This window comes from Canis lupus, chromosome 31 (assembly GCF_048164855.1).
Source record: "Canis lupus baileyi chromosome 31, mCanLup2.hap1, whole genome shotgun sequence".
NCBI classification, from domain to species: domain Eukaryota; kingdom Metazoa; phylum Chordata; class Mammalia; order Carnivora; family Canidae; genus Canis; species Canis lupus.
The window spans coordinates 14,708,578-14,736,157 of NC_132868.1; the positions used below are offsets into that span (position 1 = coordinate 14,708,578).

Genomic DNA, 27,580 nt, shown 5'->3' on the forward strand with positions numbered 1-27,580 from the left:
TTTCTTATATTCCCCATATGAGTGAAACCATGTGATTATTGCCCTTCTCCGATTGACTCATTTCAGTCAGGATAATACCCTCCAGTTCCATCCACGTTGAAGTAAATGGTAGATCCGTGGATTTTGATATAGTAATATTTTAATGAGGCTTTGGCATTTCCGAAAGTCAACCTCTATCAAAGTTCTAACAGACTCCCCTCATGCCAACTTTGTACTATAAGATAGTGATTCTCAGTGGGAGGGGAGCTTAGGGGTATATCAGGATTACTTGGGGAGCTTTCAAAACCACATGTATAAACCACAGAGCACACACATGCTTGCACACTCCTGCAAATATAATATGTATATATATACACATAGACACACACACAGGTGATCCTTGAACAACACAGGTTTGAACTGTGTGAGTCCATTGGGCTTTTTACAGTACAGTGCTGTATTTCTGCTAGCTTATTTTATTGTAAGAACATAGTATATAATACATATGAGCTAAAATATGTTAATTGACTATATTATTGGAAGGATTTATGATAAGAGGTGGACTATGAGTAGTTAAGTTCTTGGGGAGTTGAAAGTTACATGTGGATTTTCGACTGCCTGGGGTGGGGGGAGGGTCAGTATCCCTAACCTCTGCTTTGTCCAAGGGTCAACTGTTTTAAATTCTTGCAAGGGTTTTAGAAAAAACAAGTGACTGTGGTTGAAAAGTACTTTTCAGAAATACAAAATGCTAGAGCAGACTGAAAGTGTGATTTTGCAGCATGTTCCAAATTCTCATTCTCAAGAGACACTAGGCTCCTCTGTTAAACATTTTCTCCTTGTGGAAAGGCCAGGACGAATGACTGGGAGCAGGTGCGCATGTGTCGGCTTGTGTCTGTTTGTGTGTTCCTTTATCTTTAGTGCAGTCTCTGGAACTGCCAGGTATGCCTCAGACAAAGCTTCTGATGCTTCATGAGCTACATTCGAGACTCGTATTGCCTTGTTTCATTGATTTAATCCCCTTGTGTTTCCCAGAACGTCCCGCTTTGCCTCATTCCCTGAATACTTGGTAGTGCAGATAAAGAAGTTCACTTTTGGTCTTGACTGGGTTCCCAAGAAATTTGGTATGTATCTTTTGCATGCTTTTGCTTAAAACATCAAATTGGCCATTGGGGAAAAAATGGCATGTGAAAGGGCCCAGGTGGTTGGCTGTCAAAAATAGTTCCATTTTCTTCTTTTCCCATCATCCCCACCTTTCTCTTTTGAGTCAGAGTACATGATAAGCACTGGCAATAAAAATCACCACATGCTGCCTGCCCCTCTACTAATGCATTCTGGAATGACTAGATTCTAATAGTGAAAATGAGATCCCCACGTTATCAAACCAACAGTGCTTTCCAAACTGTAACATGCATACAAATTCCCTGGAATCTTGGCAGAATGAAGGTGCTAATTCAGCAGGTCTGGGATGGGGCCTGGGATTCTTTATTTCTAACAAGCTCTCTGGTGATACTGATGCTGCTGGTGCTGCTGGCCAAAGCCCACACTTGGGGGTGCAGGTAATTGCAGATACACGCTCTTTTTATTATCTCTCCTTGGCCTCCGAAGCAGGCAGGTGTGGCTAATGACAGTCACTTAAATCATACAAATTTTATTAATAAAATACAGTCAGTGGCATTACATTGTCAAAAAAGAGATTTGATTTTGGCTTAATTGGGCTTTTTTTTTTCTTGCTAATTTTAAAGGCCCTTGACCATTTTTAGAGATTAGAGTTCTCCATCATCAGGATCCAACAAGGTGTCATTAGGCTGTCCTCCATGCCACAGAAGGATGTACAGTTTTACCCTTTGTTGTTTCTTGAGCAAGTTCCTCAGACTGTTTGCCAGTCTTTTAAAGATTTTATGTGTCTGAGCACTTAAAAAACAACAACCCGGGCCTCACAGTAGTTAATTGAGCACTCATCAGCTCATCTGGAGAGGGTAGGTAAAAAGAATGTGAAATCGGCAGGACTGGTTTCCCAGGAAATTCCAGCCCTCGGTGGACCGGGCACTTGTTTGCCCCGTGATGTGATGCAGGGCCATGACCGATTGTGAGGCAGATGTGTGATTTTCCTGGTGGAATGATTTTTGGGCAAGATGCTCATCACTCAACCTTTCCTCTGTGGACCTGAGAAGTACCTGAGAGAGAAAACTGCTTTCTTTTAAATGCTTTCAACTGCTTTGGAAACAGCTTTCTTATATTTCTGTCCTTGGAATTTCCATAAAGGATAAAAAAATTCAGATTCCATAGACTTGCTGAATTTAAAGGAGACTCAAAGCTGGCTTTAATGAACCTGAATTTTTCTGTTGAGTAACAGTTGTGTTGATTTTGTTGGTTAGACATTATGTTTGTTTTTTGCTATCCTTTGAGATTGAATTTTTTTTTAACTGAGCTTTTTCTTTGGGTTGTTGTTTTAAGATAGGATTTATGTACCTAACATCATAACTGGTTTTGGGGATAGTGTTTTCAAGTTCTATTTGCTAGCCTGAGAGACCTATCTCATACTAACATTTGGACCCATTTTTCATTATTATCATATCTGAATATAACACTAAACCTGAACAGCCTCTAGACTGATAAATTTTGTATTTGAATAAGTCAGTATAATAATAGCTGACCTGAGAAGTTAAAAAAAGTTTTCCCAAGACTAACACACTTGAGATTCAATTTATTTCTTTAAAACTTCATTCTTTATTACCTTGGTTAGAATGATCATAGTGCTCATCATGATCCGAAAAAAGGTGTAATCTAGGGGCTGAAAACTCAGCTGCCTGATACGGATAGGGAGATAATGTAAATGAAAGGAGTACATTGGATATAAGAAATGTGTAGCCTTGCTATCATGATCTATATTGGGTATTTCCACTTTGGATAAAGACATGGCTTAGAAAAACATTTCTTTAGTAGAAGAATCAGAATTGGAAATATGATGTTCAGGGTCATGGGGGTAATTGGAGCATTGGGGTCTGTGCCCTACAATCTTGGAGGGCATGTATTGTCTAGAGTGGAAGCTGAAGATCAGCCCCAGGGCAGTTGTTACCATATGAGAATATTTGTATTTAAAAACAAGCTGGGAATATGGATTAAAAAAATTATTTATTTATTCATGAGAGACACACAGAGTCAGAGACATAGGCAGAGGGAGAAGCAGGCTCCCGGTGGGGAGCCTGATGCAACACTTGATCCCAGGACCCTGGGATCACAACCTGAACCAAAGGTAGATACTCAACCACTGAGCCACCCAGGTGTCTGGAATATGGATTTTTAAATCTTCTGATTTAAAAAATGGAATTTGTTGCCAACATTTTAAAAACATCAGAAAATGTCTGGGCTACAATTGGTCTTTGGGCTCCCAACTTGCAACCTTTGGCTTACCTCTGGCTTATTCAGCTTGAAAGGCTCTGTATTTTCCCCCTGCTTCTCCATTAAATCTAACGTTTCAGTGAGACTGCTGGTCTAGGGGCCTACTCCAGGGAACTGAAAATGATCCCTTAACTCTGCTTAGAGACATGCACATAAGAATTAGAGGTGCTGATTTTAGGGGGTTATTGTGGATTTTTGGAGAGTCCGGTGAATGTAATCTCTCTCACTTTGTAGATGTTTCTATTGATATGCCAGACCTACTTGATATCAATCATCTCCGAGCCAGGGGGTTACAGCCAGGAGAGGAGGAACTTCCGGACATCAGCCCCCCTATAGTCATTCCTGATGACTCGAAAGGTACCATCTTCTGCCCGATGATGTTCTCTTACCCTTCTGCCTGCCCCACCCCACAATGGAAGAGTCTCTTCTCTTCCACCACCCTGTCGTCCCTTGGCCATCTTCCTGTGTTGTAACCCAGTAGTGAGTCCTGGCTGCAGCTGTAATCTCACAGTAGACCTGGGACCAGGCACAGACCCATCATGAGTAGTTGAAACAGACTTGCAAAAATCACTGCCAATAGAGGGCAGCAAATCTCCAAAAAGTTTTAGATTATGTTGCCTCTGGCTTCCCCTCCCTGTCCCTCCTTCACCTGCAGATAAATGGGCCTGTAGGGAAGAGGAGTGTGTTTTCATTAGGCTCTTAATCTTGAGGAGCTGTACCATCTTGGGAGTACCTCTGGACAACCAAAAGGGGAAATTCAATAGTGTGTGTTGGTTTTAAAAATCTTGACCACATTTCACCTCCCCAGCTTTGTCACTGCTTCATAGCAAGGGAGCAGTTTGCCCTGTGAAGGCTAAATTTTTTGTTCAGAACATTTAACTTTTTAAGGGAAAAGGATGTGCAGAAAATAATTGCTTCACTTTTGTGGATCCAAGGCCAGTGTCAAAAAATCTTGGTTTCATTTTTAGCTCAGTTATTAATGAAATCAGTTTTATTCTGGCTTTGTTTGCTCACTGAGTCACTTATTGTTCACCTTTTTAATCAGTTCATCAGATGAATTGATAGTGAGAGAGCACTCTGGGCCCCTCTTCCAAAGGTTTTTTTTTTTTTTTTTTATCAGTTGAGCATTGAATATTATTGATTACCATGTTCAGGTTCAAAAGAAGGCTAAGGTGAATCCAGGAATAGCAAGATAGGATTCAGTATAGGCATCTATGTTCCATTATTCTCTGATGCTAAGTAAAATGTTAAATTATAGAGTATGGAGAGTAAAGAAGGGACCTATCAGTGGGACACTCTGGGTTATGCGGTATGGGTGGTCCATTAAAGGTGTCAGAGAGCAGAGATCAGTATGAGCATCAGAGAAGAACAGGATAGTTTATTAGCACTGCTCCTGCTTTCTCTGATGTTCTTAACAGAATCTTTGGTTTGTAATTATACAGAGTTCTTAGAAATACAGGGAGATAAATTTATTTCGCGAAGATGATAACCAGAGCATAATGTTTTATCTGGTTGAAATGCCTGAAACTTGTTTATTTTCACTCCCTGCTGTAATGATTTCATGTTGTATAGGCTGGGCAGTGTGTGTGGTGGGATGCAGAGGGGTTGACAACAGTGTGGGATTCCTAAGGGCGAGGGATTAGGGATTGCCCTGCATGGACTCTTTTTCTTTCTCTAAAACTCTTTGCCATGCTTTGGTCTTATTTTCTGCCCTCTCCATTAATTTCCAGATCGTCTGATGAACCAACTGATAGACCGTATGTATATTTTGAAGTTTTTCTCAGTATCCTATAATTATCACTGGTCTGACATTTATTTGTCTGTGGGATCAGTAAAGGGGTGTTGTTCTCTGCATGTGTATGTGTGCAGCTTTTCTTGGGTGGGATGATTCTTTGTCTGCAAGTTGAGTTAGCAGCAAATGGAAGCCAGTGAAATGATCATTAAGTGGCTCTGGAGTTCAGGAGAGTGATCATCAGCATGAAAGCCAACCAGCCCTAGATTGGAAACTTGGTCCTGCCATTTGTGACTGCAAGCTAGAAAAATTTACTTCTCAGAGTCTTAGTCTCCTCATGTATGAGGGTGGACTAATGATGCCATTTCTTTCCACTCTGGTCATGAGTAGAGCTCTTTATGCAGTGATGGCACAGTGGCCAGGCATTTTTTCCTTTCTTATTGCTGGATATGTAGTGAAGACTCATGACTGACAGGACATGGTAGCATTAATTAATACTCTCAAGGTTAGTAATTTCATTGGATTGTGTGTTAATTTTATAGACTTTTAGTTCTTTAATCCTGTAGGAGTTGATACTCTAGAACACTATTTATAGTGAATATTTAGATATTAATTGGGAGGAAGGGGGAGTATTTAACATTAAATACTCTGAATCTTTTTTTCTACAAAACCCTTCCAGAGACAAACTATTGTTAATTTAGAAGTGCATGTGTTTTACATTGCAAATGATTGATCATGTGGCTTTAGACCTCCACATTTCCTTTCCTTGGTTGATTATGATTTGTTCATTGCTAGAAGAAGCCCCCAGGGTCAGGAAAGGTCTTGGAAAAACCATTGCCTTGTGAATAATCTAATTATAATAATAACAATGGTTGTTAATACTTTGGAATGGTTACCAGAAGTCATATTGCATTTATTATGTCATAAATTCTGTCAATAGTATATAACTTTACTATTCATACAAAATCAGATTCTCATTTGGTTATCACAGTAAGAAGGGCAGGGCAGGTAACCTTTTACAGAGTATAAAGCTGAGACTCAGGAAACTTCAGAGACCCAAGAGCTGGGAGCAGAACCAGGACTAGGAGTCAACTGTGCTTTTCATGCTGCTTGACATTTTCTGGAATGTGAGAGGTTTACTAGCTGCCCCGATCCTGTAGAGAGCTGGCCTGCAAGGCTTTTGCCCCAGGAGAGGTGATGGGTGGTTGGAACTGACTGTGCCAGAGGAGTCCGTCTCTGACTGGGAGCATTCAACCAGTTTCCAGTGTTCATGGTTTGGCCATTGATTTCCTCCTAGATCTAAGCTACTGTCTTATCAGCAACTATCTGTACTCAACAAGAGAAAATAAAATTATCTGAGATTGTTTAACATTTGCATCCTATCTTTCTCAGATTTTTAAAAAAAGATTTTATTTATTTATTCATGAGAGACACATGGAGAGAGGTAGAGACATAGGTAGAGGGAGAAGCAGGCTTCCTGTGGGGAGCCTGATGTGGGACTAAATCCCAGGACCCCGGGATCATGACCTGAACCAAAGGTAGATGCTCAACCACTGAGCCACCTAGGCGTCCCACTTTCTCAGATTTTTAAAGAATAATGATTTTCTTTATTAGAAGAGTAAAAAGATATTTACAAACTATGGGTTAGCGTTAAGGTTCATTTAGGGTTTCATCAGTCATCTATAACCATTGTTAACACTTGGCATGTATCCTTCTCAATAGAAAGCTCACTTTATTTTTCACAAAAATGGAATTTACATTTTCAATCACTGCTGTACTAAATCATTGCTTTCTTAAAACTTAATCTCGAAAGGATGTTCTGTGTATCTTCCTTGTAAGAGAGAACTTTTATGAACATATTTATTTTTTATTTTTTAGAGAGAGCACGCAGACAGGAGGGGAGAGAGGGAGGGGCAAAGGGAGAGAGAGAGAGAGAGAGAGAATCTTAAGCAGGCTCCATGCCCAGTGCAGAGCCCAGTGTGGGACTCAGTCTCACAACCCTGAGATCATGACCTGAGCTGAAATTCAAGAGTCAGTTGCTTAACTGAGTTATCTAGGTACCCTGATAAATACATTTTTAATATAATTTTTATAGAATAGATCTCTAATCCTCAGTTCTCCTGCTACTCCTCAGTTCTACTAACTGCCATCTTTGGCAGAAGTTTTAGTAGATTAGAGACCTCAGGACATGGAAAACAGAAGGGGTATATTTTGTGCTCCTGTTCCCCTCCAGTTGTTGGGTAATTTGAGAGCATTATGTAGGCACACATGTATGTGTGTGTGTGTGTGTGTGTGTAAGCACACACGTATGTACATGTATATATATACACATGCCTATAGGTTTTTATGTTTATGTATACACATATATATGTATGTGCTTATATGTATGCACATATACGTACACAATATACACTCACACATACACACACATCTCTACCAGTATCTATATATCGTTATGAAAAGATGAAAACAAAAGCCTACATTAGGTTTATAAAGCTACCTTTCTAATATCTTAAGTGTATACCATTACAGAATGTTCTGTCCTATACTTAACATTTGGGTTCTCCATTTCCTAGAGCTGATTACTTCCTTCGATTGCTGATATACTGAAAGGCCTGGTATAACTTCCTGTAAGATTTAAGGACTCGGCTTTTAGGCCTGTATAGATAATGCTTTTCTCTTCAGATTTCAGTGATAGGAGAGGCTGCTTTAGGATAAGTCTTGAGAATGATATGTGAGGCTGAAATGGTTCTGGGAATACACTAATCTCCCCATATGATCTTTTTTTTTTTTTTTGAAAGATTTTATTTATTTACTCATGAGAGAGAGAGGCAGAGACACAGGCAGAGGGAGAAGCAGGCTTCATGCAGGGAGCCCGACGTGGGACTTGATCCTGGGTCTCCAGGATCACGCCCTGGGCTGAAGGCGGCGCTATGCTAAACCCCTGAGCCACCCAGGCTGCCCTCTCCATACAATCTTAAGGAATTGTTTTTCAATGCTTGGATTGTCCAGATAATTACCATGGTTCCTGTTTAGGTCAAAGATATTTAGATTCAAATAGCTTAATATTTGGAAGAATTAAAAGAAAACGAAGTTTAACCACCATTTACACACCAAACAAAATAGCACTTTCTTTGGATAGCATGTGAATAGTGGGTAAGGAGAAGCTAAGACAAAGAGAAAGAGAGTTTATGTTTTAAGGGACTTTTTGTTTTGACACCAGAATATTCTGTTGTGCTCTGTAGCCTCAGATATTGATGAGTCATCAGTGATGCAGCTGGCTGAGATGGGTTTCCCTCTAGAAGCATGTCGGAAGGCTGTGTACTTTACTGGAAACATGGGAGCTGAAGTGGCCTTCAACTGGATCATTGTTCACATGGAAGAGCCAGGTGAGTGGTCATTAGAGGGAATAGCTTTGGAGTCTGATGGGATCTTCAGTGATGCTAAGCCTTGGTCCTTCCATGTCCTCTGAATGGGTCTCAGAAAATGACCTTTTAGCTTATAATTTAGCTTCTTAGCTCACTTTTTGCCTATGGAGCAAAGTCACAATGTTCATCTTTAGTCTCTTTTTTTTTTTTTTAAATAATCACTTTCTTGAGATATAATTTGCTCTTTTAAAGTATATAATTCAGTGCCACAAAGATCACTGGAAAGATGTGGGATATATAGGCATATGTCAGAGATATTGCTGGTTCAGTTTCAGACCACCACAGTTAAGTGAGTATCAGGATAAACTGAGTCAAATGAATTTTTTGGTTTCTGGTGCATATAAAAGTGATGTTTACACTATACTGTAGTTCATTAAGTGTACAAATAGCATTATGCCTAAAGATATGGATACCTTAATTGAAAAATACTTTATTTTTGCTGCATCAGTTGGCTCTTCCTTTCACAAATGGTTGCTCTGTAGCATGTGATGCTATTTGATGACATTTCTCTCACAGTAGAACTTCTTTCAAAATTGGAGTCCATCCTCTCAAACCCTGCTGCTATTTTATCAACTAAATTTATGTAGTATTTTAAATCTTTTATTGTCATTTCCATAAGCTTCATAGCTTCTTCACCAGGAGTGATTCTGTTTCAAGGAACCACTTTCTTTGCTCATTCATCAGAAGCAACTGCTCATCTGATAAAGTTTTATCGTGAGATGGCAGCAATTCAGTCCCACCTTCATGCTCCACTTTCTAGTTCTCTTGCTATTTCCACCACATCTGCAGTGACTTCCTCCACTGGTGTTTTGAACCCCTCCAAGTCACCCATGAGGGTTGGAATCCACTTCTTCCAAACTGCTGTTAATGTTGATATCTTGAGCTCTTCCTATACATCACAAATGTTCTTAATGGCATCTAGAATGGCAAGTTCTTTCTGGAATTCTTAATGGCATCTAGAATGGTGGGTTCTTTCTGGAAGGTTTTGAGTTTACTTTGCCAGTTTTTTTTTTTTTTTTTTTGAGGTCTGATTGTGTTTAATCAGACAATATGCAAAGTATTTACAACCAATTCTGGATCCCCCCCCCCCCTCCGCTCCCAAGCCTGGGCCGTGAAATCCGGGACCCCCAGACCCCTGCCCAGAGCTTAGGGTCCCCTAGGCCTCTGCCTAGTCATCTGAAATCTACAAAACATTGTTTATTTAAAAAAACAAAACAAAACAAAACAAAATAGTATTAGGACACCTTATACAAAGGGCCCCGGGCAGCTGGAAGGGGGACTTGAGAGCACGCCGAGGTAAGCGAGCCCAGATCTGACTGGGACGGACAGCAGACTTGTGTAATAAACATGTATGAAAGGAAAAGTTGAAATTTCATAGGCAGGCACCGCTTGGCCTCCTTTCCCACTGGCAGGGCCTGGCTGGCTTGAGCACCCCTGACAGCAGGAATGTTATTGCTATGATGGGGGGCTGTGGGTGAAATGTACAACATGTCTTGGGGACAGCAGGGAAGCATTTTTACATGTTAAATAGACTCTTCACACATGGAAGAACACACATGTGCATACACACACAGACCCATTGGAGGAATCACTATATGTGGCACTATTGCCTTACAGATGCATTTCTTAAATAGCAAGACATGAAAGTTGAAATGGCTCCTTGACCAATGATGGGCTGCACAATGGATGTTGTGGTAGCAGGCATGAAAATAACATCTATCTCGTTCATCTCCGTCAGAGCTCTTGGGTCACCAGGTGCACTGTCAATGAGCAGTAATATTTTGAAAGAAATTTTTTTTCTGAGTGGTAGGTCTCAACAGTGGCTTCAGACATTCAGTAAACTGTGTTATAAACAGATGTGCTGTCATCTAGGCTTGTTGTTCCATTTATAGAGCAGAGGCAGAATAGATTTAGCATAATTCTTAAGGGTCCTAGGATTTTTGGAATGGTCAGTAAGCATTGGCTTCAACTTAAAGTCACCAGATGCATTGGCCCCTAATAAGAGAGTCAGTCAGCCTGTCTTTTTATCCTTTGAGGCCAGGCACTGACTTCTCCTCTCTAGCTGTGAAAGCGCTAGACGACATCTTCCAAAAGAAGGCTATTTTGTCTATACTGACCGTTTGTTGTTTAGCATAGCCACTGTCTTTAATTATATTAGCTAGGTTTTATGGATAACTTGCTGCTCCACCTCGTACATTTATGTTATGTAGATGGCTTCTTTCCTTCAACCTCATGAAACAACCTCTGCTAGCTTCACACTTTTCTGCTGTAGCCTCCGTACCTGTCCCAGCCCTCATAGATTGAAGAGAGTGAGGGCTTTGCTCTAGACTAAGTTTTGGTTCAAGGGAATGTTGTGGCTCATTTGGTCTTCTGTCTTTCTCCAAATCAGCAGTAAAGCTGCTGTGCTTTCTTATCATTGGTGTGTTCATTGGAGGAACACTTTTAATTTCCTTCAAGAATTTTTCCTTTGCCTTTACAACTTGGCTGTTTGGTGTAAGTGGCCTAGCTTTTGGCTTATCTCAGTTTTTAATATGCCTTCCTCTCTAAGAGTAATTATTTCTAACATTTGAATTAAAGTGAGATATGTGGGGCTCTTCCTTTCACTTGAACTCTTTGAGGCCATTTTAGGGTTATTAAGCGGCCTAATTTCAATATTATGTCTCAGGGACTAGTGAGACCCAAGGAGAGGGAGAGAGTAGGGAAATGGCTGGTTCGTGGAGCAGTGAGAACCCACACGACATGTGTGTGTTAGGTTTGCTGTCTTATATGGGTGAGTTTGTGGTGTCTCAAAACAATTACAATAGTAACATCAAAGATCACTGATCACAGATTACATAATAATAATGAAAAAGTTTGAAATATTGTGAGACTCACCAAAATGTGACACATAGGCAGTTAGCAAATGTTCTTGGAAAAATGGCACCAATAGACTTGCATGACACAGAGTTGCCACTAACCTTCTATTTGTAAAAAGTATGGTGTCTGCAAAGTGTAATCAGACAAAGTACAATAAATCGAGGGACACCTATACTTCTAGCTAAGAAATAAGGACTTGAAATACAAAAAATGTGGGTGGTTTAGTTAGCTTTTGCGTCCATATTCTTTATTTGGGTATAATTCACATACCATATAATTCATCCATGTGAAGTGTATACTTCAGTGCTTTTTAGTAAATTCAGAGAATTGCACAACTGTCACCACTAAAAGAATATTTTGCTGTATGGACACATAAGCTATTTATCTTTTCATCTGTTGGTGGACATTTGGGTTGTTTCTGTTTTTTGGCAATTGTAAATAATGCGGTTCTAAACATTTTGAGTACAAATTTTTGTGTGAACGTGTTTTAATTTCTCTTGAGTGGAGGAGTTGCTGTGTCATATGGTAACTCCATATTTACCTTTTTGAGGAACTGCCAAATTGTTTTCCACAGTGACAATGTCGTTTTACATTCTGCCACAGTGTGTGAGGGTTCCAGTTTCTCCACATCCTCACCAAGCCTTGTTATTACTGTTTTTAATTATAGCCATTGCAGTGGATGTGAAAGTGGTAGCTCATTGTGTTTTTTTTTTTTTAAGATTTTATTTATTCATGAGAGAGAACGACAGAGAGAGAGAGAGAGAGAGAGAGAGACAGGCAGAGGGAGAAGCAGCAGGCACCATGCAGGGAGCCTGACGTGGGACTCGATCCCGGGTCTCCAGGATCACACCCTGGGCTGAAGGCGGCGCTAAACTGCTGAGCTACCCGGGCTTCTCTCATTGTGGTTTTCATTTGCATTTTCCTGATAACTAATGATGTAGAGCATCTTTCCATGTGTTTGGGGGTAATTTATATATCTCTAGAGAAATATCTATTCAAATCTTTTGCCTATTTTTTTAAATTAAAGATTTTACTTATTTATTTGAGAGAGAGCGATGTGAATTGGGTCGAAAGGCAGAAGGGGAGGGAGGGGGAAAGGGAGAGAATCCCAAGCAGACTTCATGCTGAACATGGAGCCCGACACAGGACTCATTCTCGCAACCCTGATTATGACCCGAATGGAAACCAAGAGTTGGACATTTAACCAACTGAGCCACCCAGGCGCCCTCTTAAAAACCCATTTTGTTGGGCAGCCTGGGTGGCTCAGCGGTTTGGCACCGCATTCAGCCGAGGGCCTGATCCTGGAGACCTGGGATCGAGTTCCGCATCAGGCTCCCTTATGGAGCCTGCTTCCCCCTCTGCCTGTGTCTCTGCACCCCCCTTTCTCTCTCTCATGAATAAATAAATAAAATCTTAAGGTAATTTGTCTTTTTATTGTTGAGTGGTTCTTTTTATATTCTGATACAAGTACCTTACCAGATACATGATGTGCAAATATGTTCTCTCATTCTGTGAGTGTTTTTACTCTTGATGTGCATTTTCTGAAGCACAAAAGTTTTTAACTATGATGAAGTCTAATTTATCTGTGTTTTTCTCTCTTGTCACTTGTACTCTGGGTGTCATATCCAAGAAAAATTGCCTAACAAAGATCTCTCACATTGAGGTCAGGGAGCTGTTTTGTGTTAATTTTTGAATATGCTGTAAGGTGTGGGTCCAGCTTAATTCTTTTGCATGTGAACATGCAGTTGTTCAAGCACCATCTGTTGAGAAGACTGCCCTGTTCCCACTGGAATGGTCTTGGTGCCCTTGTCAAAACTCAATTGACCATAAATCTATGGGTTTATTTTTGGACTCTCAGAATCCTATTCAGTTGATCTATAAGTTTATCCTATGCCAGTACCAACTGTCTTGATTATTATAACTTTGTAGGTATTTTTGCTTCTTAGCTCCACAGTGTTATTTCAAGACTAAAAAAGAGAAAAAGGCCTGAGTGTAATTATTTTCCCAGATTTTGCTGAACCACTGACCATGCCTGGTTATGGAGGAGCAGCTTCTGCTGGAGCCTCTGTTTTTGGTGCTACTGGATTGGATAATCAACCTCCGGAGGAAATTGTAGCTATTATTACCTCCATGGGATTCCATCGAAATCAGGCTATTCAGGCGCTACGAGCCACGGTAAGCATGAAAGACTGTGTGAAAATACCTTCCTTTTACTGGAGGTGGTGTGTATTTCTGTCAGTAGCAGTGGAGACTTTCCAGTGTCCTTTGATCATTTCCAATCATGTTTGTCTCGCTCTGTATCCCACCATGGCCCCACAGAGATTTATTTGCATATATTATATGAGGAGCTAAAATAAATGATTGGGGGAAGTTATACAGTATAAAAATGGGAGTAAAAAAAATAGGGAGATAATGCAGCTAGGGCAAGATGACCAAATCGAAAGAAACTCCCTATCATCTGAGTGTTTACTATCAGCAGGGATCTGAGATTTGACTTGAAGCTTCCTGGTGCCTTGGAGCAGAGAGGGATGTATGAGATTCCATGTTCAATAAGACAGTTCTTTAGGAGAAATTTTGCTTTTCTGATACTAAGACCTTGGAGAAATCTCTCTCAAAAGTCCTCATAGAGAAGACTGAATTTTCCACTTCTGTTTCTGTCTGTGGAGAGAGGATTCTTCTGGTATTCATGAACTTCCTGACATTATCAGGAGAGAAGGAACCATAAAACTAGAGCATTGATAGAAGTCTTCCTCTTGCAGTGCAGATATCTGTTTAATATTGAAAGAAATTTCTTGTTTTTTTTTTTTTTTTTTTTTTTTAAACCCACCCTTCCTTGCCACACCGTATGTATTTTTAAGTAGGTGTCTGCTACTAATTCCTGCTTACCTATCTTGGCCTACCAGTTGTCTGCTAGGGTCCATTGTTGAAGTCATAGCAGCTCTCAGCTGACTCATGGAGTGTGGCTAGAACAATCTGTTTCCCTTTAAAATGCTTGAAATATCTCAGCCAGAGTTAGTTTCATTCAGGGTACTTGCTTTGCCCTACTTATTTTTCTCAACTGACTGGTTTATTGGAGATTCTGATGATATCTAAATAAATTCTTTAAACCTAATTTCTTGAGTTTAAAATAATGTCCCTAACTAACCAGTATTGTCATCATTAACCAAGGCATTAATATGGTCTCTGCGGCAATCCAACAGTTCTGCTAATGTTTAGGGAGAGGAGGCACTAACATGGCACTCACATTGGTCCCCTTATGCCCAGCATAGTTCTCTGTGGGAAACACAGTTGATAGGGAATGTAGTTTGTGCAGTTAGTGTGGCTGAGAAAGGTACTTAAACAAATGCCAGACTCTGTACCCCATCATTAGCATCAACCTCCAGAAATGCTGAGCTAAAGCTGATACGGACTTTGGAATGCTGGTCTGCTGCTCAGAACTGTTTTCCAGTGAATCCAATTACAGACCTCAGTTGGGAGACTTGGAGAATGCCAGCTGAATGTACATTTCATATGCAGGGTCAGAGCTTCTCAGAGGCACTTAGGACTAATGAATTCAGGCCTCCTGTCTTCTCTACTTGACATCTTGGTTTAAATGGTCAGGATATAATGAGGCCCTGGGACTGCATACATTATAAAAATGTTTTATTTTATTAGAATAATAACCTGGAAAGAGCACTGGATTGGATCTTTAGTCACCCTGAGTTTGAGGAGGACAGTGACTTTGTGATCGAGATGGAGAATAACGCCAATGCAAACATTATTTCTGAGGCCAAGCCTGAAGGACCTAGAGTCAAGGATGGATCTGGAAGTAAGTTCTTGCCTTAGGGATTGTCTGAGCAGTCGTCACCATACATTTGGCTTGTGCCCTTCCCTCCCACCAGTCATATTGAAACCTTTGCCATCATCTAGAAGTTAGCACAGATCCCATCTTCTCATAAATGGTACATTTGCCACTCTGCATGGCCATGGTGATCTGATTAAGTCTTGGATAAATTCAGTCATGTTGCCTAGAAGTGTGTGTGCTTATGTTTAGTGCTTGCTGTCACTTTGTCATTCCTTTGAGATAAATTTTTTTTCATGGCCCATGTAGTTTTTGTCCAAAAGAGAATCATTACTTTTATGGTGTTTTTTTTTTTTTTTAAACAATTGAAATGCAGTCTTATATCCTTGACCCTGTCATTACCCATACCAACTGCTGATAATTTTCTGAAGGGCCAATCAAGATGGCGGGAAGAAGCACCATCAGCCAGTATTCTACCTTTTGTTTTGTTTTGTTTTAGTTTATTTATTTATCTTTTTTAGAAATCTCTACACCCAATGTGACACTTGAACTTATGACCCAAGATCAAGAGTCACACAGTACTCAATCTTTTAATAGCAAACATGTATGTGTCACTGTGTACCAGGCACTGGTTCTAAGAACTTTGCATATGAACTCTCATTGCATCTTTAACACTTCTATTCTACATGTGAGAAAACAGAGGCACAGAAAGATTAGGCACTTTGCCCAAGGTCACACAGCTCTTAAGAGTTGCAGCCAAAATTCAAATCCAGAATCCCATGTTCTTCACCATTGCGATGCCTTGATTCTTGGCTTGTCATTGCCTTCTGTAAGTGTTTACGTTTGTTAGCCTGGCATTCGTCACCTCCTCCAGGCAGATGCCAGCATGCCTTGTCTCAGTGTTATTTTTCTGTACCCCCCACTTTTAGCTCAAATGCCTGGGACTGTAGCCACCACCAGCCTTGTCAGGGCACTAACCCCCTTCTTTCTACTTCTGGGGTCTTTCTCAGGTTAATCCTTAATTGTGAAATACCCTTCTCTCTCATCACTGTACACTAAAATCCTTACCAGTATTCAGAACATGACCACAGATTCCATTCCACAGGACCTTCAAAGATAGTGCTTCCTTATCTCGTGCTAGTAATAATTATACCAACATTAACAATACTTCCATTTATGCCACATTTAATCCTCACAATAATCCTATCATTAGGATTTTTGATATCATTATTATCTCTATTTTATAGATGAAGAAACTGAGGTAGAAGAGAAAGTTAAGTTTGTCAAGGTCACAGACCTGTCTAGTGATGGATAGAATCAGAATTCTAACCCAGGTAGTCTGCTTCCAGAGGCTGTGCCTGAAGCCCCTATAACAAAGTGTTTATTCTTCTGTTACTAGAAGTATCAAATTCAGAGGCACCTGGGTGGTTCAGTCAGTTGTCAGTTAAGCATCCAACTCTTAATTTTGGCTTAGGTTATGATCTCAGGGTTTTGAGATCAATCCTCATGTTGGACTCCATATTCAGTCTTGTTATTACTTTTTGGTAATCGGTGGCTTGCCTAAAATATTAAAAGCTGTTGTGGATGTTATTCAGTAATTCATGAGCAGGATATGTTATGTGCTACATTGTCTATCTGTTCACTGCTTCCTTGATTTTCTGTAATGGGCTTTTCTTTGGGGATGGTGAGTCTTCCTCGCAGAAGAAACAATCCACACGATGGAGCCATTGTAAAGCTGCCAAGATATTTGGCTGTAGAAAGAGGGAGAGTCCGATCATTAGGTTTCTGTTGGACCTTGGAAGGATCAGCCACTCTCTTGAAAATGGTCATTAATGATATGGAACAGCCACATCATCCCCTGGGGCTTACTGAACTCAGAGTAATCTTCCAGTACTCCTGGCCCTGCTGGTTTTTGAGTTGCATCTTTGAATGGGATGTCATGATGATGCTTTCAAGATGTCATGATGATGCTTTGAATGGGATGTCATGATGATGCTTTCTTATTTTCAATTAAAAATTTAAAAAATCTTTTAAAAAAATTTAAAAAATTTTTAAAAAGATTTTATTTATTCATGAGAGACAGAGAGAGAGAGGCAGAGACATAGGCAGAGGGAGAAGCTGGCTTCCTGCAGGGAGCCCGATCTGGGACTCGATCCTGGGACCCCAGAATCATGCCCTGAGCCGAAGGGAGGCGCTCAACTGCTGAGCCACTCAAGCATCCCTCAAGCACCTTTTAATTTAAAGGCACAATGGGCCAAACTCTGTGATCCTACTCTTCACTGCCCCCAAATTTAGAGTGAAGGTGAAGAGGAGACAATAAGGCATTATGAGCCATCAAGTATAGGATATAGTGAATCTAAAAGCCGTGGTAGGGGGATCCTGGGTGGCACAGCGGCTTGGCGCCTGCCTTTGGCCCAGGGTGTGATCCTGGAGTCCTGGGATCGAATCCCATGTTGGGCTCCTTGCATGGAGCCTGCTTCTCCCTCTGCCTGTGTCTCTGCCTCTCTCTCTCTCTCTCTCTCATGAATAAATTAATAAAATATTAAACAAAAAATAAAATAAAAAATAAAAGCAGTGGTAGGTGAAAATTTTAATTATGAAAAACCCCAAAATGCACCCTAACTCACCAAATGCATTGTATCTGATTTTTAAGAGGAATGGATGTTTTTAAAGTAGCCTTTCCAGCACTGTGCCTTGCCCATAGGAGGTGATCAGAAAATGAATGATTGAATGAAGAATGGATGAGGATCAGGACATAGTGGTCACGTGGATAATTTTTTTGCTGCCTCCATGAAGTGCCAGATGGAGGAATTGGGAGTGCACTGTTTGGTGTTACATTGCATAAGTCACAGGAAAGGAAAAATGTGATTTCTTGTACTTTGTTGCATTAGCACCTAAACTCATATGTCAGTCACCTTTTTTTATATTGTTTATATTGTTTGTTTTTCTTATAATTAAAAGGGTATTTAATAATTTCAGCCACTTAAGAAAATTCAGATATATGAAAAGAAGAAAATAAAAATTACTTCCAACCCTAAAACCCAGTCATAAACACTGTTAATGTTTTCTGTATATTCTTTAGGCCTTTCTCTACAAATATAAAATGACTATAAATATGAATATTTATAAAATGAAACATTCTTTTTAAAAATGAAACATTCTAAAAAAATGAAGCATTCTATTCCATACATGCTATTTTTCAAAAGATTTTATTTATTTATTTATTTATTTATTTATTTATTTATTTATTTATTTGAGATTTTACTTATTTATCCATGAGATACACAGAGAGAGAGGCAGAGACACAGGCAGAGGGAAAAGCAGGCTCTCTGCAGGGAGCCTGATGTGGGACTCGATCCCAGGATCCTGGGATCACACTCTGAGTCAAAGGCAGACCCTCTACCACTTAGGCACCCAGGTACCCCAGATTTTGTTTATTTATTTTAGAGAGAGAGAAAGAGAAAGAGAGGAGAGAGAGAGAGAGAGAGAGCATGAGCAGAAGGGGCAGAGGGAGAGGGAAAAAGAATCTTAACCAGACTCCATTTTATTTATTTATTTTTTTAATTTATTTTTTTATTTTTATTTTTATTTTTATTTTTTTTCAGACTCCATTTTAAATGTGGAGCCAGAGACTGGGCTTGATCTCACGACCTTGAGATCATGACCTGAGCTGAAACCAAGAGTCAGCCATTTAACTAACTGCCCACTCAGGCGCCCCTATACATGCTATTTTATAATGCTATTTTATGACCTGCTTCCCCCTAACTGTGGATGTACATATGTGTATGCCTAGATCACTGAATGTATATTAATAATACCTCATTGTATAGTGCTACCATAATTTATATGCCTGATTTAGACCAAGTGATTGTTATTTAAATAAAAGATGATTACAGAAAGACTTTCAGATATGGGGCTATTTTTACATTCAGAAGATGACAGCAATTATTATTTTTAAAGATTTTATTTATTTAGATGAGAGAGAGCATGAATGGGGGGAAGAACAGAGGGAGAGGGAGAAGCAGGCTCTCTGCTGAGTGGGGTAGAGGGAGAAGGCTCGATCCCAGGACCCTGAGATCATGACCTGAGCTGAAGTCAGACTTAACCTACTGAGCCACCCAGGTGCCCTGGCAGCAAGTAATTATTTTTAAATAATAAATTTCTTAAAGGATGAATTCCCTTTATAGAAGTATAGCAAATGCCTCCTTCAATCCCTATTGAGGTAATAAATGTTTGTTAAACATTGAAGTTTCTTTTCTCAATTAAAAATGACACTGAATTAATAAAAATAAAAAAATAAAAATGACACTGCATGGGGGCAGCCCGGGTGGCTCAGTGGTTTAGCACTGCCTTTAGCCCAGTGGGTGATCCTGAGGACCCAGGATCGAGTCCCACGTCAGACTCCTTGCACGGAGCCTGCTTCTCTCTTTGCGTGTGTCTCTGCCTCTCTCTCTTTCTGTGTCTCTCATAAATAAATAAAATCTTATAAAAAAAATACACTGAAATGAATATTCTTGGGCTCTCATTTGCTTATTTCCTTAGTGCAAATTTCTAGAAGTGAAGTTTTTAAGTTAAAATTGCCTATTTTTGAAATTTTTTCTTAAATATTTTATTTATTTATTTGAGAGAGAGAGAGAGCACAAAGTGGGAGGAGAAGGAAAAACAATCCCTGTTGAGCAGGGAACCTGACATGGGTCTGGATCCCAGAAACCTGGGATCATGACCTGAGCCGAAGGCAGATGCTTAACCAACTGAGCCACCCAGAGGCTCCTGTTTTTGAGGTTTTAATGCAGAGTATCACATTGCCCCCAGAAAGACAGCTTTGGTGGCTCTCCTGCTCCTGTGTCCTTCCACTAGTGCTGTCAGGCTTAAGCACTCTTCTTATTTTTCATAAATTTATTGGCTGGTTGGTTTTTTTCTTGTGTTAATCACTTCCTCATCTCCTTTGATCCATTTTCTCATTTTTATTGAGGTTTTCATCTGTTTTTTATTGAGTCGTGTGAGAGTTTCATATATTGCATATTAGCTTGGGAATACTGGTAAGTCTACAGTATTGAGTTTTTCTGGCCAGAAACATGCTATCTTTTTTTTGCTCCATCTCTCCCTTCTCCCGCCCCTGCAAAGCCATATGGTTTTCCTCATAAACTTCCTGTGTATTTTTGGTTTAGTTTCTTCTCAGGATTACATTTTCTGTGTTACTAATGAATACAATTTTTTCCCATTATATTTTCTAAATCATTACTGCTGAATTTTAGAAAGTTCCTGATTTTGTAATTGGCCATTCTGTAGGGGTTTGATTAGAATTACATTGAATTCATAAGTTCACTCCAGGAGATGTGTATTCTGTGTAGGTAGATTGTTTACATTCCCAAAACATTGCTTTTTGACCTCTTTTTGGGTTGGTGAGTTGGATGGAGACATTTGACTTGAGGGTATGAAGACAATTTAAGTTTAGGTAATAGTTTTTTAGAAGCGAAATGGAGAGCCAGAACAGACACAGACAAGCTAAGTAAAGCCAGCAATCCCAGGGTTCTGGGATTTTCAGGGCTCTGCTGTAAGTGGCAGGAGAGCCGAGCCAAACCTCTCTGAGTCAAGAGGGAAGTATGGTATCATAAAAGCTGGACAGCACCAGGGAGACCTGACTCTAGGCGTGCCCTTGATTCTGGGATGGAAACCCTTTTATCTTGTTACTCCCCTTGGCTCTGCTTCCATGGGTTGGTTCCAGCCTCAGATAGGCTCTCCCTAATGGCCTCAAGGTGGCTGCCAGTGCCTCCTACGACATATCTCTCAAAGTTAAAATCCAGCAGAGTATTGTCCTGGAGTTCTTAGCGAAGGTCCTGGGAATCAGAGTCTTAGGCTGCCCAGCCCTCTCCTGGTCCCTAGCCTCACTCATGGAGCCTGAGGGTGGAGCTTGTAAGCTGAGAAGGGAAGCATGGTCCCTTCAAACACTAGTTCAAATGTAGTCCTGGACCAGGAGAATCAGCATCACCTATGAACTGGTTAGAAATGCTGGGTCCCCCTCTAGGCCTCTGGGGGTGGGCCCAGTGATCTGGAGGTCAGCAGGTCAGCAGGCCCTCCAAGAGGTTCTTTTAAATTTTTAAAGACTTTGCTTATTTATTTGAGAGAGAGAGAGTGTGCAAGAATGAGCATACATACGAGTAGGGAGAATTGCAGAGGGAGAAGCAGACTCCCCACTGTGCAGGGAGCCCGAGTGGGGCTTGACCCCAGGACCCTGAGATCATGACCTGAGTTGAAGGCAGACACTTAACCCACTGAGCCGCCCAGGCATCCAGCCACCGAACCCTTCCAACTGGTTCTAATTCAGCGTAAAGAACCACCACCCTAAGAGCCAGATTAGGTTACTCCGGCCTTTAGAAGGAAAATGGTGGCTGCTGGGACATCACTACACCATGTTAATGCTGAAAATAATGACAAGGTGGGAGTTTGAATTGGAAAAAATGTGACTATATAAGGACAAAGATTGAAGAAGCATTTGTATCAAATTCTTCCTTTAGGGAATATGTTGACTAAATATCAGTACTGCATTTTTTTTTTTTTTGAATAAGGAAATAATGTCATTGAGTGAAACTCTTTTATTTTAATGTCATCTAGTTTGCTGGGAAGAGCTAGTGCTAATAACCCTCGGTGAAATAGTGGCTGTCCTTTATTGAAGGCCTGCTATGCACTAGGCACTTCCTGGACAGCTTTCCTTCACTCCTACAGTTAAGTGTTCATATGAGGAGATGAGGGCCCAACAAGTGAGGAGACTGGGTGGTGGGAGAAGCAGCTGGAAATTCAGGTCTGTCTGATTTTGAAGCCTGTTCATGTCCTCCTTCATTTCTAAATTGGAAAGGAGGCGGGCGTCTATTTTTCAGAAGGCTCTATTTATCATCGTGTTCTGCACATTTTAGGGCTATCACCTAACTTTCTGTTGAGTTTTTAGAAACTATAAAAAGTGGAAAATCAGGCCTTCAGTTTGACCTATCTGGGCTTCTGCTGTTTGCAAAATTATTTCTGTTTCTATGTGGCACTTAATGAGCGTTTAATTTTTCTTTCTTTCTTTCTTTCTTTCTTTCTTTCTTTCTTTCTTTCTTTCTTTCTTTCTTTCTTTCTTTCTTTCTTTCTTTCTTTCTCTTTCTTTCCTTCTCTCTCTCTTTTTAAACTCACTGATTGCCAATGCAATTAAAGTGTGATTAGGCTGTGATTACTCAAAATCTTCTGTGGCTCCTTCAGCCGCATCACCGTAATGGCTTAGACAGCTTCTATGGCAGCTGAGATTTTCCAGCAAGGGGAGCAGAGAGACATTTCATTTACATAATGGTGAGGCTCCTAAAGTGCCAGGCTCCCTGAGGAATGCAGTGGGAATAGGATCCACAGAGCAGGAGGTGCAGCCACACAGGACAGCTAAGCACCAATGGTCTACTTGAAAGCACAACACACTTAATGCAGCTGGGCTCCAGTGCTCATTCCACTTCAGCATCTGTTTGTAATTCCTGTGGTGTTACTGGAAGTTAAGAGGAAGCCACTCTGAAATACATTAATTTATACTAAAGTATGAATGACTGAGAACGATGAAGCTTGTAGGGAATTGTTTAGTATTTGGAGTTTTAGGCAGTGTCATAAAGAGAAGTCAGGGGGGCTTGGTAATTTTGAACTGTGTAGGGTTGAGGAGGTCATTTGTAGATCCTTGAAGACTCTGTTCTTGTCAGTTGCCTTAAGCTGTTGCTGATTTACCCCAATGCTCCTATTGCTCTTTTTGGGGAATTCTTAAGTTTTCTAACAGCTCCAAATCCAAATCTACCCAGTTCTCCCCCCCTCCCCCCCACCCATGGTCTTTTCTCAGAGCAGGGACAAGGGAAATCAGATTGTTCGGTAGATATTGTTTGCAGGTAAAAGGTGTTCATGAATCAAATATCAGTAAATTGGGAATGACATTTTTTCTCTGTTGTTCAGAGGGGGGTAGAGATGAGTAATGGAACAAATTATTGAATTAGGAAGATTCAGTTGGAAAACTCAGTTTGGGCTTCTCACCAGAAGGCTGTGGTGGTCCAGGAGGTGGCTTTGTGGCCATTTCAAGGAGTCTTTTGGTGTTTATGTATTCTCTGCACTCACTGCAGACCGACTAAATACTGTATCCCACCCTTACGAGATATTGCTGCTTTGCAAATATAGATAGATGCTACAACGGTTTATAAAATGTAAATGAATTGAACTGCACTTCTGAATCTAGAGTTGCTTTAGGTCATTATGTGTTGTTGAACTCTAATTTTCAAAAAGGTAAGATCATGATTCTCAGGGTACATTTAAATGGAGCACAGATCACAGATTTTCTTTGATTGGCTAATTCACGAGGGAACCAGTTAGTTGTTATTACCTTCAAAGCATCTGAGAAGCTAGGATATTTAAAGGTAACTTGATTGCTGAATTAAATATAAAATCAGTGTCTCAGGATCATAAGGTTATATGTTCCACTGGACAGAAATTTTTTGTATCTTTACCAAATAAAAACCTACAAGTTAATTAGTAACTTGATTAAGTCTGGGACCTTTAATCAATAGTCAGCCTTGAGATGAACTTTCATCTCTCTAGACCAGGGGCCAACAAACCTTTTCTCTAAAGGGTCAGATTGTAAATGTTTCAGGCTTTGTGGGCCATAGTCATGTCATCTCATATTTTTGTACCTCTCCTCCTCCCCTTTCTCCTGGGTGGTACAAAAGTAGGCTACGGGCTGGATTTGGCTTATGAGTCATTGCAGTATGCCAGCCTCTACCCGAGACAGTCCTTGGGTGGCCATTTCTCCATAGGACATGAAAGGGCAGGCTGCCTGCCTCTTCTGTTTTCCAAGTGTCACATTCGTTTTCTGACAATGCTTTCTCAAAGAATAAAATCAGAGCACAATCACTGTTTTGTGGGGTAAGGGTGCTGGTGGTAAAATTTTGACATTAAAAGATTCTTCATATTAGAAAGGTTGGAAACATTTTCTTATGTTCAAAAAAGGACCAGTTTTGTTAGGAGGGGGAAGTGAGGGGCAAAGGGGCTAGTTTCAGACATCATTTAATTCTGGCTTTCTAGAGGGATGGACATGGTGGTTTAGGCAATGTTAAGCTTTTCTACGTGTTATAAAAGTTTCTCTATTGCAAGTCAGCATTTTAGAAATGATTTTGGAGGGGGGGCCCTTGGTGGTGCATTTGGTTAAGTATTCAACTCTAGGTTTTGGCTCAGGTCATGATCGCGAGGTTGTGCAATCACCACCCTGCGTCAGGCTCCTTTCTGTCCCTTTCCCTTTGCCCTTCCCCTCATGCTCTCTCTCTCTTTCTCTCTCTCTCTCTCTTTCTCTCTCTCAAAGTAAATCAATAAAATCTTTGAAAAAATGATTTCTCTCCTTTTCCCTCTGCCCCTTCCCTCACATGCTCTCTCTCTCTCTCAAAGTAAATAAAATCTTTGAAAAAAATGATTTCTCTCCCTTTCCCTTTGCCCCTCCCCTCACACGCTCTCTCTTTCTCAAAGTAAATAAATAAAATCTTTGAAAAAAATGATTTGCCTTGCCTCAAACTGCCTATTCTATCCACATGAAGAGGGGTCTGCATATTTTGAGGGAGTGTGCACACTGATGTTTCTGGAGAAGAATCAGCAGTAGCTTCCCTGTTGGATTTATTCACTTTCACTTTCTCTTTGGAAGCAAATATTAACTGAGGTTTATTACCTGTTGAATTTTTGCAAATGTGTTGAGAGAGATGCTCTCTTTTGCTGTTGGTTCCAGCAGGAGGTCTTGAATAATGCATGGGGTGGTTGCTTGATATTGATAAACATGGTTAATTTTAATTATAGAACTAAGATTTATACCAACTTTTTTCTTTAATTCATTTTTATGATTTTTGAGTATACATTGAATTTTTTCTAACCAAAGAGATGAGAAATGTCTTTGGAGGCTTAATGACATGTTTGGGTATATGGAATGTATGGTTCTGTCCTTTTCTCTATTTGTTTTGTCCACCCATTGGCTGTGTTGGTATCCAAGCAGTGTTCCATTGTATGACCTGGGCTTAAAGTGGACAATGTTCATTAAATAGTCTGTTTGATTATTTAAGTCATTGTTTTGGGGAACAGTTCCATGGGAAAGGGGAAGCTTTGGTTTGGGTATCATATCCTCTATTTCATGGAAACTCTAAGAAAGCAGCTTCATTTGGGGAGACCAATACTCTACCTCAAACTGAAAAGTTGGACTTTGATACAGAAGTATTCCAAAAGAGTTTTAAAACCCAACCAAGGTCAAGAAACATGAAAAGGTCTCCACTCTCTTCCTTGTTTACTGGGAAGGGCAACAGGGAGGGTAGACCAGGGTAGGATTCCTGGGTCACTATTTCAGAAACTAAGTGTCAGGCAAAATGGTTGTGTCATTCATAATTGACCATAGGTGGTTTATAGATTATATACAGTATAAGATGATATGAAAACAAGTGAAGAAATGGAGTGAACAGAGTTATTCTCTAATTCACACATTTATTTATATACTTAACAAATACTTAGGAAGCGCCTGTTGCATGATAAGCCACCATTCTCTGTGCTAGGAATATTTCAGTAATATAACAGACCAATTTCCTGTCCTTATGGAGATATATTTTAGTCTGAGATAAAAGGAGATAGACAATAAATGCACAAGTAAGTAAGGACATGGCAGGAGTTACTTCATGCTATTTAGACAATAATAAAGCAAGGTTGGGGAGGAGGTTAGGAGTGAGGGTGGGAGTGGGAGAGTTGCTATTTTATAAAGTGGTTCAGGGATAATATTTCATCCATGACTTCAATGAAGTGAGGCGTAAGTCATGTGATACCCGAAGAAGAGTTTCAGAGAGAGAACACTAAATGTAGAGGCTTGAAGGCCAGAGTCTGCTGGGTGTGTTTGAGGAGCAGCCAGAAGGCAGGAGTAGCTGGGGTGGAATGGGGGGGAGTTGCTGGGGTAGGATTAGGGGAACATGGGAATAGCTGGGGGTGGAGTGAAGGGGAGAGGGAGTAGCCGGTTGAAGTGAGGCGGGGGAGTAGTTGGGTGAAGTGAGAGAAAGGAGGGAGTAGCTGGGTTGGAGTGAGGGGGAGGGGGAGTAGCTGGGGTGGAGTGAGGGGGAGAGGGAGTAGCTGGGGTGGAGTGAGGGAGAGCAGGAGTAGATGGGGTGAAATGAGGGGGAATGTGGGAGGAGTTGGGCTTCAGAGGCCTTTGTGAGAGGAAGAGTTTACTCTGAGATGCAAGATAATACTGGGAGGGTTTTGAACAGTAATAACCACAATCTGACTTCCATTTAAAGGCCGCTGTGAAAGCCATACTGAGAATAGTAGAGGGCAAGGAAGCAAGCAGGAAGCCCAGATAGGGGGCTGTTGTAGAATTTCAGACAAGTGATGATGGTAACTAGGATCAGGCATTACTAGTGGAGCTGGCAATAAGTGGTTTGATTCTGGATATATTTTGAAGGAAATGTTGACATGATTTGCAGATAGATTGGATGTGTGTAAAGAGCATGAGCAAACTTGAAACTGATGTAACATTGTGTGTCAACTATACTCAAAAAAATTTACGAGAAAGATAAAAAGAAAGATATATGTGAGAAGTCAAGATTTTGTCCTGAATGGAAGAATGGAATTACTGTTAACCAAGATAGATAAGGTTGGGGAAAGAATGCTAAACAAACTGGAAAAGAAAAGGAACTTCCTTAACCTGATGAGGAGCATCTGCGAAAAGCCCACAGCTCATATCATGTGGAATGGTGAAAGACTGAATGCTTTTCCCCAAAGATCAGGAACAAGACAGGGATGTCCACTCTTGCCATTACTTTTTTTTTTTTTTTTTTTTTGAGAGAGATAGGTGGGCAGCCCAGGTGGCTCAGCAGTTTAGCGGCGCCTTCAGCCCAGGGTGTGATCCTGGAGACCTGGGATCGAGTCCCGGATCAGGCTTCCTGCATGGAGCCTGCTTCTCCCTCTGCCTGTGTCTCTGCCTCTCTCTCTCTGTGTCTCTCATGAGTAAATAAATAAAATCTTAAAAAAAAAGAGGGGGGGGTCAGAGGGGGAGGGGCAGAGGGAGAGAGAGAATCTCAAGGAGACTCCCTGCAGAGCATGGAGCCCCATGAGGACCTCTATCCCAGGACCCTGAGATCATGACCTGAGCCAAAATCAAGAGTTGGATGCTTAGATGACTGAGCCATCCAGGTCCCCCCACTCTTGTCGTTTGTATTTAGCATTGTAATGGGACATCCTAGCCAAGGCAATTAGGCAAGAAAAAGAAATAAAAAGCAACCAGGTTATCAAGGAGGAAGTAGAACTTGTCTCTTTGCAGATGATATAATTTTGTATATAGAAAATCCTAAGGAATCCACTAGAAACTATTAGAACTAATAAATAGGTTTAGAAAGATGGTAAGAA

General features: G+C 40.6%; 1 protein-coding gene across 3 annotated transcripts in view; it reads left to right on the forward strand.

The window, feature by feature from the left end:
- Nucleotides 1-27,580, forward strand: part of USP13 (ubiquitin specific peptidase 13) — a 117,163-nt gene that overhangs the window by 81,375 nt on the left and 8,208 nt on the right. For all 3 annotated transcript variants that reach the window (XM_072807490.1, XM_072807491.1, XM_072807492.1), the window contains 6 exons: nucleotides 1,012-1,100; nucleotides 3,613-3,735; nucleotides 5,109-5,135; nucleotides 8,356-8,499; nucleotides 13,403-13,569; nucleotides 15,049-15,202. In XM_072807490.1, the coding sequence (XP_072663591.1) occupies nucleotides 1,012-1,100; nucleotides 3,613-3,735; nucleotides 5,109-5,135; nucleotides 8,356-8,499; nucleotides 13,403-13,569; nucleotides 15,049-15,202 (704 nt within the window). The remainder of the gene's footprint in view (nucleotides 1-1,011; nucleotides 1,101-3,612; nucleotides 3,736-5,108; nucleotides 5,136-8,355; nucleotides 8,500-13,402; nucleotides 13,570-15,048; nucleotides 15,203-27,580) is intronic.